We start from the raw sequence: 14314 nt of genomic DNA, 5'->3' as shown, positions 1-14314 counted from the left end.
AGTACCAACCACACTATGATAGGCAGACTAGTGGCCTCCAAAGATGTCCATTCTAATGACTGAAACATGAGAATCAATCCATCTTGTTGTAACAGTCCCCAAATAAGTCTTCATTATTGTTCTTTTATCCAGTAAATGCTTGTCCTTCCTTCCATCTATTTCCTTCTTAGACACATTTTTTGATCATTCTTTTAATGAAGGTCTGTGAGTGGCAAATTCTCTACATTATTTTTTTTTTATCTTAAAATCAGAAAGATGATTTTAATCTTATTTCTCAATAAAATAATAACATACATTTGTAAAGCAAACAATTTTAAGAATATTTCTCTAAAGGCTTTCTGGAATTCCTAAAGGAAATTCATCTATTTTAGAAAGAAAATTCTAAGGAATTATGGAAAACAACATAAAATTATCAAGTAGCCCCCTCCCCCTACAACACACAGTAATCATTCTGGTACAAAGCACTTTTTTTTTTTTTATACAGCAGGTTCTTATTAGTCATCAATTTTATACACATCAGTGTATACATGTCAATCCCAATCGCCCAATTCTCATAGATGAGATAACGAGGGTTTTTAAAAATTAATTAATTTATTTATTTTTGGCTGCGTTGGGTCTTTGTTGCTGCACACGGGCTTTCTCTAGTTGCGGCGAGCGGGGGCTACTCTTTGTTGCGGTGCGCAGGCTTCTCATTGCAGTGGCTCCTCTTGTTGTGGAGCGCAGGTTCTAGGCACAGTAGTTGTGGCTCGCGGGCTCTAGAGCGCAGGCTCAGTAATTGTGGCGCACGGGCTTAGTTGCTACGTGGCATGTGGGATCTTCTCGCAACAGGGATCAAACCCATGGCCCCTGCACTGGCAGGTGGATTCTTAACCACTGCGCCACAAGGGAAGTACCACCCCTAAATATTTTAGCAGGTAACTTCAAAGGAAAAAGACTGGAGTTTACATACACAAACTACCTTGGGAGAAGAAAATAACCCCTGCTATTTTATTTCTGAATTCCTCTGCTTATAAATCTCATGCCCAGTTATTTCATCTCTGGCCTTCTAGGGAATCCTGTTAAAGCATTTTACATCAGCCCTAAAATTTTCCTTTCTTTTCTTTTCCAGCTTTCTTGAAATATAATTGACATACAGCATTGTATATGTTTAAGGTATACATGATGATTGGATATATTATACATATATATTGCAAAATGATTACCACAATAAGGTTAGTTAACACACCTATCACCTCACATAACTACGTGTGTGTGTGTGTGTGTTTGTGTGTGTGTGTGTGGTGAGAGTATTTAAGGTCTACTCTCTTAGCAACTTTCAAGTATACAATACGATATTGTTAACTAGAGTTACTATGCTGCACAGTAGATCCCTGGAACTTAATCATCTTACAACTGGAAGTTAGTACCTTTGACCAACATCTCCCCATTTCCCCCACCCCCCAGCCCCTGGCAACCATCAAGCTACTCTCTATTCCTATGAGTTTGACTTTTTTAGATTCCACATATAAGTGAGATCATACGGTATTTGTCTTTCTCTGTCTAACTTATTTTACTTAGCAAAATGTCCTCAAGGTTCACCCATGTTGTCACAAATGCTCCATTAGCTTAAGATGTATACTCCCTGGTCTTAGTGATGTTAAGTCTCTAATATGTAGTTCTTAATCCTTTAAGGGGGGGAATCAAGGACTCCTTGAACACTGATAGCAACTATGGACTTACTTCTTGGAAAAAATGATATATGCACATACACAATTTTTCATACCATTTCAAGGGCTTTATAGACCCATTAAGCCTATAAATGGACCCCAAATTAAGAACCCTCAGTCCAGATATTTTAAAAATCTCTTTGAGGTCTAAAATTGCAGAATTCACCCACTTTATGTTACTGATGACCAGTGCACAGAAAGGCAGACTGCTAATTCTGGTTCTATTACTTGGTAACAGAAGTGAAAATGAACCACAAACAGACACCACCAATGGAATGCAGCCTTCACTCACCCCAGTCTAAATCCTCTCAGTGGCTCCCAGCCAGTCAATGAGGACTGCAGACAATTTTTAAAATAACTACATGGATACTACACATGGTTAATCTGTTAACTCTCTCAGAACCCAGGAAAATGAGAATGGTCCCACTACGCAATTCTCCTTGGCTATTACATATGGTTTTCAACAGGTATTTAATACATGCCAAATTTTCCAATTAAGATTGCTCTCTGCAGGGAAATAGAAACTACATTGGGAATCCAGTTTTACCTTGGATGGGCATAAGACAGTGAGTTAAAAGCTGTATTCATTTTCTTTTGGAAAGAAAAACTGGTGAAAAGAATGGAAGATTTTTAAGGGTCTTCATTAGTATAACAGTAGTTCAACCCCATTTGCTCCAAAAAGTCTGAACCTGGATAGGTGAGTAGATATTAAGCCACGAAGATTAAGCTGACCTTTCTATATCTATTAGTAAAGCTGTCTTATTGGTTTGGGTTTGGTCATTCCAGGGATGGCTGAACAAGCCAGAAGCTTCACTCCCACTTCTTAGGATTTTAAGACAGCTGATCTTTAAGTACACGACCTTTGATTTTTTTGTGATAACAGAGATCAGCAGGCTACCGAATTTCACTGGTTTTGTCCCACCCACTGACTACTCACCACAACTTTATTGAAGTCCTGGATTGCAAAATACAGGGCAATGGCAGTGAGTACATCAGTTATCTGTCAAGAGAAAGAGAAATAAAAGGAAATGAACCTAATTAGTATAGGAGTAATGGAATGCTGCCAGAGTCTGGAGTTTTTGGATGGTGATGGACTATCCAGTACTGAATTCTTACATTCAGGTAGAACCTCAACCCTCTCTTTGACTACAAAGATAAAGCCTCTTCAGGGAGGTCTGACCAGAAAACTCTGAGGACTAGGACCCACTGAGGCTTACATCAGTTTGGTGTCCCACATCTGCTCTGTAATCGCAAGTTAGTTAAGTTTTCTATAAAATGAGAATAATACCCACTGCTTTGCAGGCCTGATGCAGGTCAAGTACTTAGCACACAGTAAGCCCTCAACAAGCCACAGCCATTATAATTATTAATGAAGACCTCAGTGGACCTCCTACTTGACCCAGATTTTCAACTCTAGATTAGGCAAGTGTTTCAAATTACTACACTCAAAACATAGCCCTGTTTTCTCAATTTTGAAGGTTCTTGCCCTTAAAGTCTCATCTGGCCTATGTCCTCTGCACAGAATTTCTTGGCAGAATGCTTAGGAGATTCAGGATGCCCTCTATACTGGCACCACAATTAAAGCCAATCATAGAACCTTGAAGCTAGAAATTCAAGACTACATAGTCCAGAAATCAAATTTTAAAAGTATAAGGAATTGGAACTGGTCAGATGCCAGAGACTACTCCTCACACATCCATAATACTATCACAGTTCCATGAATTCACATTTAAGATAGCTTTTTGCTTTTATGTTCTGAGAAACTCCTGAGCTCCTAAAATAGATTTTTTTTCCTTAAAAACAAGAAGATAAAAGACTCTAAAATTAGGGCTTCCCTGGTGGTGCAGTGGTTAAGAATCCACCTGCCAATGCAGGGGTCATGGGTTCGACCCCTGGTCCGGGAAGATCCCACATGCCGCAGAGCAACTAAGCCCGTGTGCCACAACTACTGAGCCTGCGCTCTACAGCCTGTGAGCCGCAATTACTGAGACTGCACGCTGCAACTACTGAAGCCCGTGCACCCTAGAGCCCATGCTCCGCAACAAGAGAGGCCACCGCAGTGAGAAGCCTGCGCACCTCAACAAAGAGTAGCCCCCTCTCGCTGCAACCAGAGAAAAGCCCACGTGCAGCAATGAAGACCCAACGAAGCCAAAAGTAAAATAAATAAATTTATTTTAAAAAGGACTCTAAAATTAAAAATACATACATATTGATTTTATGTGGAAGGTTACTTACCATAAATACCAATTCAGCATAGTCAATCAGGAAATGAAAGAGGTATATTATTAATGGAGTCTGCAGGAGAAAAACAAATACATTAAGTTAAATGTTAATGTTATCAGCTTCCAGAGTAGGGGGTGGGGAGGAGGCTATTCTGTCAACAGAAATCTCTTTCTTTCCTAGAATACTGTTCTATGTTAGTTTGCCAGCGTACATATGAGGGAGAATTATTTAGCACCACTTGAATCATTTTGTGCCACTGTGACTATCTGCTGAATTGAATAAAGAGAATAAACAAAATCTAATATATGTTAAATACCTGGTGAAGAGCTGTTTACACAGTAAAGGTATGAGGTGAATTTTAGTTTTAAGACGTATGTAATACGCACGGGAAACTCCATAATGGACCAGGATTGCTGAACTCATAAAATAAAATGCAAAATGTTTTCCCTTCTTCTGTTCTCTGAGATGTTTTATATGATTAGTGTTACCTCCTCCTCAAACAGTTGGGAAAATTAACTCACCATGAAGCCATCTCAACCTGGGTTTTCTTTCTTTTTTTTTTTTTTTTGGTGAAAAATAACTATATATATATATTTTTTTTTTCTTAGATTCCATATATATGTGTTAGCATACAGTATTTCTTTTTCTCTTTCTGACTTACTTCACTCTGTATGACAGACTCTAGGTCCATCCACCTCACTACAAATAACTCAATTTCGTTTCTTTTTATGGCTGAGTAATATTCCATTGCGTATATGTGCCATATCTTCTTTATCCATTCATCTGTTGATGGACACTTAGGTTGCTTCCATGTCCTGGCTATTGTAAATAGAGCTGCAATGAACATTTTGGTACATGACTCTTTTTGAATTCTGTCAACCTGGGTTTTCTTTGAGAGAAGATTTTAAATTACAGATTCAATTTCTTTCACAGATAAAACACTATCCAGATTTGCTATTTTTTTCTTAGCCAGTTTAGGTAACTTGTGGTTTTCTAGGAATTTGTTCATTTCACAAAAATTTATAATTTTTTGGCATAAAATTGTTCATAATATTTTATTTGTTAGTGTCTACAGGAACTATAGTGATGTTCCCTTTTTCATTCCCAATATTGGTAATGTGCATCTTCTTTTTTTTAATCTTGACAAATTTTGCCAGAGATTTCTAAATTTTATTAGTCTTTCAAAGTACCAACTTTGGGCTTTAATGATTATTGTACTTCTTTAATTTCTAAACTTTACAATACACAATTCTTCAAACTCTTCTGGGGATAATTGCTTTATCTTTTTCTGATGATACCTAGATCACTGATTTTTAGACTTCTTTTTTTTATTTCTTTGTTTATTTATTTATTTTGGCTGTGTTGGCTCTTCGTTGCTGTGAGCAGGCTTTCTCCAATTGTGGCGAGCAGGGGCTACTCTTCGTTGAGGTGCGCGGGCTTCTCAGTGTGGTGGCTTCTCTTGTTACAGAGCACGGGCTCTAGGGTGTGCGGGCTTCAGTAGTTGCAGCACGCGGGCTCAGTAATTGCGGCTTGCGGGCTCTAGAGCACAGGCTCAGTAGTTGTGGTGCACGGGCTTAGTTGCTCCGCGGCATGTTGGATCTTCCCAGGCCAGGGATCGAACCCATGTCCCCTGCATTGGCAGGTGGATTCTTAACCACTGCACCATCAGGGAAGTCCTAGTCTTCTTTCCTAAAACAGCTGACCCTTGAACAACGTGAGAGTGCTAACCCCCATGCAGAAAAAAATCTGAGTATAACTTTACAGTTGGTCCTCCATATCCATGGTTCTGCATCCTCAAATTCAACCAACCTCAGACTGTACAGTACTGCAGTATGTACTTACTGGAAAAAATCTGCATATAAGTGGACCTACCTGTGCAGTTCAAACCCGTGCTGTTCAAGGGTCAACTGTATATTCATTCAAAGCAATAAATTTTCCTCTGAGTATGGCTTTAGCTGCATCATACAAATTTTGATATGTTGTTTTAGCAACATCATTCAGTTCAAAATACTCTAATTTCCCCTGAGATTTCTTCTTTAATTGAGACTATAGTGTAATTTCAAATTATTTTTGTTTTCTTTTTATATTTTTGTAATGTATTTATTATTGTGGTCACAGAAAACACTCTGTATTATTTCAATCATTTAAAATGTGTTGTGGGGACTTCCCTGGCAGTCCAGTGGTTAAGACTCTGAGCTTCCACTGCAAGGGGCATGGGTTCAATCCCTGGTTGGGGAACTAAGATCCCACATGTCGTGCGGCACCGCCAAAAAAAAAATGTGTTGTGACTTGCTTTGTGGTCCATAATATGGTCAATTTTGATAAGTGCTCCACGAACACTTGAAAAGAATGTGCATACTAACATTTAAGGGTGTAATATTCTATGTATGACATCTAGGTTGTTTGTTAAGGATTTATTCAACTCTGCTATGTCCTTATTGATTTTTTGGTCTGTTTGCTATATCAGTGACTGAGACAGATAGTTAAAAATCTCCCTCTTTGACTGTGGATTTGTCTATTTCTCCTTTTAGTCATGTCACTTTTGCTTTATATATTTTGAAGCTATGTAGTAAGATGAATTTATGTGTAGAATTACTGTATCTTCTGGGTGTTGATCTTTTTATCATTATAAAATAATCCTCTTTACCTCTAGCAATGTTTCTTGCCTTTAAGTGTTCTTTATCTAATATTAGTATAGCTACATCAGCTTTTTTGGGAAAATGTTTGCATGATATGTCTTCTCCTGTATTTTTACTTTCTACTTTTTTGTGTGTCCTAATATATTTAAAATGTGTTTCTTAAAAGCAACATATAATTATTTTTTTAACCCAATCTGATAATCATTATCTTTTAGCTGGATTTTAGTCTATTTACATGTAATGTAATTACTGATATATGTGTGTTTAAGTTTACTGTCTTACTATTTCATTTTCCATCTGTCCCATTTTCTCTATGCTGTTTTCTCTCCTTTCTTGCTTGCTTCACTATTTTTTATTATTCCATTTTCCCCTCTATTAGCTTGTTGGTTATACATTTAGCTAGTATTCTTTGAGTGGTTAACTTATAGATTATGACATATGTCTTTGAGTTTAATTAAAGTATAATATAAATGATTACTTTTACCACTTCCTAAACAATAAAGGGACCTCTGAATACTTTAAACTCCATATAGCTACTCTCAGCCTTTCCTGTTATTGTTGTTATAGCTTTAATTCTACATATATTTTAAACTCAAAATACATTATTATTATTGTTTTATCAGTCAATACTTATTTAGATTTACCCATATATTTACCTTTTTCATTGTTATTTATTCCTTCCTATATTCCATGAGACTGTCAAGGATCATAATCCTTCTGCCTTTTTGTATTTTTTTAAATGTGAGTCTGCTGGCAATGAATGCTATCAATTTTTATCTGCTTGGAAACCTCTTTATTTTGCCTTTATTTCTAGAGATATTTTACTTAGTATAGAATTCTATGTCAGTAGATATTTTCTTTCAGCACTGTAAAGATACCTTTTTAGTGTCTTCTGGATTCCTTCATTTTTGTTGAAAAGTTAGTTTCCATCTTGTTTCTCTTTAAAGATAATTGTCCCTCTTTGGCTGCTTTTAACCTATTTTGGTTTTGAGCAGTTTTATCATGATGTGTGTTTTCTTTGAATTTACCCTGCTTGGGTTTACAGAGTTTCTTTTTTTTTTTTAATTAATTAATTTATTTATTTATTTTTGGCTGTGTTGGGTCTTTGTTTCTGTGCGAGGGCTTTCTCTAGTTGTGGCAAGCGGGGGCCACTCTTCATCGCGGTGCGCGGGCCTCTCACTATCGCGGCCTCTCTTGTTGTGGAGCACAGGCTCCAGACGCGCAGGCTCAGTAGTTGTGGCTCACGGGCCTAGTTGCTCTGCGGCATGTGGGATCTTCCCAGACCAGGGCTCGAACCCATGTGCCCGGCATTAGCAGGCAGATTCTCAACCACTGCGCCACCAGGAAAGCCCCCAGAGTTTCTTGAATTGAAATATTTCATAAGTTTAAAAAAATTTCAGCCACTAATCTCTTCAAATATTGTTTCTTCCTCATTCTGTCCCTTCTCCCATTCTGAAACTCTATTTGTATGTATGTTAAACCTTTTTACTGTATCTCATAGATCGCTTTTATTTTCTCTGTTTTCTATCCTTTTCTCTCCAAGCTTCAGTATGGTTATTTTCTATCTTCCAGATCACTAATCCTCTCTTCAGCTTTGTGTAATCTGCTGTTAACCTTGCCTTTTGCATTCTTAATTTGTTATTATGTTTTCTAGTTCTAGAATTTCCCTTTGATCATTTTTACATATTCCAGTTCCCTGGTGTAATTCACTATCTTGTCACTTATTTTTTTAACATATCAATCACTGGTCACAGTCATTTTAAAGTCCAAGTTTGGTAACTCCAATATCTGGATCACCTGTGAGACTGTTTTTAGTGCCTATTTTTTTCTATCTTTTATTATGCTTGGTAACTTTTAATTGAATGACAGACACTGTGCAAAAGAAATTGTAGAGGTTCTGGATTTTCTTCCAGTAAGGGTTTCTTTAAGCTTCTGGCAAGTATTGATAATTAGAATTGTATCACCTTAATCTAATTAGGGGTTAAGCTGATTAGAAGCTGGCTTCAGTCTTTGTAAGACTAGTCTATACATGGTCTACCCTCATTCTCTGAGTGTAGTCCTTTAGAGGACCTAACTAGAAGCCAAGTCCTTTGCCAGAGCCCTACCACCTTGGTTGGAAGTGCACTTGAATTTGTATTTCCCCAGCACCATTAGACTGCCAAGAGCTCTGCTTAGATCTGTAGCCTCTTACCATCCAATTTCTGTTCTCTTTCTCTGCCCCCTCAGCCTGTGCCACTTACAAATTGGTAAATATATCAAGGAGAAAGCAGCTCAGACTGTCGATCTTACTTTTTGCAATTTCAACTCTGGGATCTCAGCCCCTCAAGTCCTGGTTATCTTGCTACTTTCCAATGCCATCAAACAGATGCTTTTTGTATTCCGCCTGCTTTTCTAGTTGTTCTAGGCAGGATAGTTGGTCTGCTATTACAAGCCAGTTCACCAATCCACCACACCAGAAGGAAAGTACATGACTTGTTTTAGTGAGCCCATGCTGGTGACTCAGAAGCACCTCTTCCCAACTCCCAACCACTAGTAAAAATGTGTCTTATGATACTGTAAAGGTTATTGACAGGTTTTTTCATGAGATCATGCTAGTGTGGTAGAAAGAACAAGGCTTTGGGGTCAGACTCAGGTTTAAAACCAGGTTCCACCTATGTACCTCTGGGTAAGTTGTCTTCCCCTCTGAGCCTTAGTTTCCTCAGCTATAAAATAAGTATAGTGACCTATTTCACAGGGTTCTTGGGAGAATTAAGTGGTAATATTCACAAAGTACTTAGCATAGTGCCTAGCATACAGTAAAACTCAATATGTTAGCTAATTGAGATCAACTATTTACCTCGTTTTGAAAATAGGGAAATCAGCTTTGACTTTCAAAGTTCTAAAAGAATTAAACTTTTACAACTATCTACTAATGGATTCTTTTTTGCATTTATCTTTGTTTGTAAGAGGTAGCAACTTGATATTTATATTACCAATAGCCTGCTTTCAAAGTGTCTTGATGCTTCAGATAGTTTAGAATGGCACTAAATAGGTCTCAGAAATAACAGAACAAACTGTTCTCAAAAAGTCTATCAGCAATTGGGCTCATTTCCGTAATGAACTAACATGTACACAGTAGTTAGTTTAACTGCATATCATACTATTATAGAGAAGCATGCACTGAATATAATTTGTCTTTATGCTACATCTCCATTTAGGTGACTACTCCCAGTCAGGGTAGGGTATATATGGATAAACTCACAATTTTACTATCAGTACTTGACTAAACACAGAAAACAGAAACGTCTGTTGAAGGCAGTCATAAAATCTAACCTGTGGTTGCTAAACTACTTTTTTCTCTCCTGTGCAGATTTTTCTTCTCCACTTTCACATATTCTTACCTTTCCTTAAGAAATAGATAATAAAATCTGCTAAAGATTAAGAAAGAAACAATACAAAGCAGCGATTAACTTTCTCTCCAAAAGTATGCTTTTCATTTGGCTTGATATAATTTTATTTCTTTATAGTGTTTTATTACTTAGAGAAACTATATTAAAATATAGGTAGCTCTTGATTTATGAATGCCCAGCTTACAAGCAAATTAACCCATATTCAGGAATGAGGAGCAAGGGACTCTGAGTTTGAAGTCATACTCACTACGCTCAGGGGAAGCAACTGTTCTTGCCCCTTAATTCAGAATTTTACAGGTTAACAGTCCTAACGGGGTTATCTTAGACAGGTATAGAGAGTTAACATGCTTCTAGTAGCTAGAAATTTCTACCTCCGGCCTTTATCCCCCTTCACACACGCATGCACGCACGCACGCACATGATGAGGAGTAAGAATGTATTCTAGGCTCCCTCACTGTATCCAAGAAAACATTTTCCCAGAGAAAAAACATTTTAAATGATGGTTAAGTGGCTAGATATAGCTCTTCCATTTATTCATTTGACATATTCTTTCTGAAAGGATTATTTCACATTTTCCCCTCTCCTCAACCTCCAACTTCCCTCTCCAGTTCTCACTTGTAGCCGACAATCTCATTTCTTATGTCACTGAGAAAAGAGAAGCAATTAAATGAGAACCATCTTATTTTCCCACTACCCAGTTGACCAACTTCCTCTATCTATATCTATATTCTCTACTTTTCTCTTATTAACAATGGATGAACTTCCTTTCTTCCTATCTAAAACCAAACCCTCCTTGGGCTTCCCTGTGGCGCAGTGGTTAAGAATCTACCTGCCAATGCGGGAACACAGGTTCGAGCCCTGGTCCAGGAAGATTCCACATGCCACGAGCAACTAAGCCCGTGTGCCACAACTACTGAGCCTGCGCTCTAGAACCCGCAAGCCACAACTATTGAAGCCTGTGCACCTAGAGCCTGTGCTCCACAATGAAGAGTAGCCCCCACTCACCACAACTATAGAAAGCCCACACGCAGCAATGAAGACCCAACGCAGCCAAAAATAAAATAAATAAATTTATAATAAATAAATAAATAAATAAAACCAAATCCTCCACCTGTGAACTGGTGATCCTATTCCTTCTGGCCTCCTCAAAGACATTGCTCATTCAATCCTCTTTCTTACATCATCAACTTGTTTATCCATAGACTTATTCCCATAAGCATTCAAATATGCAGATCCTATTTTAAAAATCTTCACTAGACATCTCCGTCCAGCTACCATACCATTTCTCTGCCCTCCTTTAGAGTAAAACGCCTCAAAAAGGTTGTCTATACTCTGCCTTTCCACATCTTTCCCTCAATGTACTTCGATCAGTCTCTTGTCCCTATACGCCACTGAAATTACTGTTGCCAAAGTCTCCAAAGTCTCAGTTTTGGCAAATTAATCATCAATCTTCAATCTAAATTTTCTCAACCTTGAAATAGCATTTGACATAGTTTTTACTCCCTCCTTAAGCAATTACATGGTCATCTAGCGTCCCTGAACATTCCCTTGATTTTCCTCCTTTTCAGCTATATTTGCTAGTTCCTCTTCCCCATCCCAACCTTGATGTATTAGAGTGCTCTAGGTCCTGGTATTCTTTACGTTAATTCACTCCCTAGGTATCTTAGTTATCTATTTCTATGTAACAAACTGTCCAAAAACTGAATAGCTTAAAACAACACACATTTATTATCTCACACAGTGCCTGAGAGTCAGGAATCCAGGAGTGGCTTAACTGGATAGTTCTGGCACAGAGTCTCTCATGAGATTGCAGCCAAGCTGTCGACTGAGGTTGCAATATCTAAAAGAGCTTAAATATCTGCTTCCAAGCTTACTCATTTGACTGTTGGCAGCAATATTCAGTTCATCACAAAGGCTTCCTTAAGGTTGGTCATGACATGGCTTACCCCAGAGCAAGTGATCCAAGAGGGAGAAAGTCTACAATGGAAGCTGCTAACTGGGTAGCTTTTGGGGAGATCATACCCCAAGACCAAAGGCCACTGCTAATTCCCTGAAATCCTGGAATGAGACCCTCATCTCCAGGTTGGCTACTCTACCTGAGAATCTACCTGCTATGACTAGGCTTACTACAAGGCCAATGTGGTGAAAGCTGGCTTGGCAGATGACTTTGAAAAGAAGTTTAATGCCCTGAAGGTTCTCATGCCAGAGCATAAATATACTGTCCAGGTGGATGCTGAAGAAAAAGAAGCAAATGCTGTGCTGAGTTTTTGTCCCTCTCAAAGGCCAGGATTAAGGAATATGAGAAAGCTGGTGACATACACAATTCCATTTGATCAGTAACCATTAAGGCCCTGAATGAAGTCTTCCTAGAAACCATATTAGACAAGAAGTATCCCAACTGGCCTCACCAGCCAACTGAGAATTTATCAATTTGAGTATGGGAGAAAGCGGTGGCCCTCATATTACAAACTCTGGACATTAAAAACAGTTATATTAAAAGATAGAAAAAGGGGAGGGGTGAAGGAGGAGAGAAATAGGTGAGGGAGATTAAGAGGCACAAACTTTCAGTTGAAAATTAAAATGAGGGAATTCCCTGGTGGTGCAGTGGTTAAGAATCTGCCTGCCAATGCAGGGGACACGGATTCGATCCCTGGTCCAGGAAGATACCACATACCGCAGAGCAACTAAGCCCGAGTGCCACAACTACTAAGCCTGCACTCTAGAGCCCGTGAGCCACAACTACTGAGCCTACGTGCCACAACTACTGAAGCCTGTGCTCCGCAACAAGAGAAGCCACCACAATGAGAAGCCCGCACACCACAACGAAGAGTAGCCCCCACTCGATGCAACTAGAGAAAGCCCATGCGCAGCAACGAAGACCCAACGCAACCAAAAAAATTAATAAATTTGAAAAAAAAATCCATGATTCTATTAAAAAAAAAAAGGAAATTAAATGAGTCACAGGTATGAAATGTACAGCGTGGGGAATATAATCAGTAATTACATAATATCTTTGTATGGTGACAAATGACAACTAAACTTATCATGGTGATCATTTAAAAATGTATAGGGACTTCCCTGGTGGTCCAGTGGTAAAGAATCCGCCTTCCATCCACTAAGATCAGGAACAAAACAAGGTTGCCCACTCTCACCACTATTATTCAACATTGTTTTGGAAGTTTTAGCCACAGCAATCAGAGAAGAAAAAGAAATAAAAGGAATCCAAATTGGAGGAGAAGAAGTAAAGCTGTCACTATTTGCAGGTGACATGATACTATACATAGAGAATCCTAAAGATGCTACCAGAAAACTACTAGAGCTAATCAATGAATTTGGTAAAGTAGCAGAACACAAAATTAATGCACAGAAATCTCTTGCATTCCTATACACTAATGATGAAAAATCTGAAAGTGAAATTAAGGAAACACTCTCATTTACCATTGCAACAAAAAGAATAAAATACCTAGAAATAAACCTACCTAAGGAGACAAAAGACCTGTATGCAGAAAACTATAAGACACTGATGAAAGAAATTAAAGATGATACAAATAGATGGAGAGATATACCATGTTCTTGGATTGGAAGAATCAACATTGTGAAAATGACTATACTACCCAAAGCAATCTACAGATTCAATGCAATCCCTATCAAACTACCAATGGCATTTTTCACAGAACTAGAACAAAACATTTCACAATTTGTATGGAAACACAAGAGACCCCGAAAAGGCAAAGCAATCTTGAGAAAGAAAAACGGAGCTGGAGGAATCAGGCTCCCTGACTTCAGACTATGCTACAAAGCTACAGTAATCAAGACAGTATGGTACTGGCACAAAAACAGAAATATAGATCAATGGAACAGGATAGAAAGCCCAGAGATAAACCCATGCACCTATGGTAAACTAATCTATTACAAAGGAGGCAAGGATATACAATGGAGAAAAGACAGTCTCTTCAATAAGTGGTGCTGGGAAAACTGGACAGCTACATGTAAAAGAATGAAATTAGAACACTCCCTAACACCATACACAAAAATAAACTCAAAATGGATTAAAGACCTAAATGTAAGGCCAGACACTATCAAACTCTCAGAGGAAAACATAGGCAGAACACTCTATGACATATACCACAGCAAGATCCTTTTTGACCCACCTCCTAGAGAAATGGAAAAACAAAAATAAACAAATGGGACCTAATGAAAATTAAAAGCTTTTGCACAGCAAAGGAAACCATAAACAAGACGAAAAGACAATCCTCAGAATGGGAGAAAATATTTGCAAATGAAGCAACTAACAAAGGATTAATCTCCAAAATTTACAAGCAGCTCATGCAGCTCAATATCAAAAAAACAAACAACC

General features: G+C 38.2%; 1 protein-coding gene and 1 pseudogene across 4 annotated transcripts in view; one reads left to right on the top strand and one right to left on the bottom strand.

Moving 5' to 3' along the window:
• PIGU (phosphatidylinositol glycan anchor biosynthesis class U) overlaps positions 1 to 14314 on the bottom strand; it is a 122189-nt gene that overhangs the window by 93901 nt on the left and 13974 nt on the right. For all 4 annotated transcript variants that reach the window (XM_068525168.1, XM_068525167.1, XM_068525166.1 and 1 more), the window contains exons 3-4: positions 3942 to 4001; positions 2644 to 2706 (exon numbers count right to left, since the gene is read on the bottom strand). In XM_068525168.1, the coding sequence (XP_068381269.1) occupies positions 2644 to 2706; positions 3942 to 4001 (123 nt within the window). The remainder of the gene's footprint in view (positions 1 to 2643; positions 2707 to 3941; positions 4002 to 14314) is intronic.
• On the top strand, positions 11895 to 12392 carry LOC137778581 (ATP synthase subunit d, mitochondrial pseudogene; annotated as a pseudogene).

This window comes from Eschrichtius robustus, chromosome 16, assembly GCF_028021215.1.
Source record: "Eschrichtius robustus isolate mEscRob2 chromosome 16, mEscRob2.pri, whole genome shotgun sequence".
NCBI lineage: Eukaryota > Metazoa > Chordata > Mammalia > Artiodactyla > Eschrichtiidae > Eschrichtius > Eschrichtius robustus.
The sequence above is the reverse complement of the archived record's forward strand: the minus strand, read 5'-3'. Positions and strand labels throughout refer to the sequence as shown.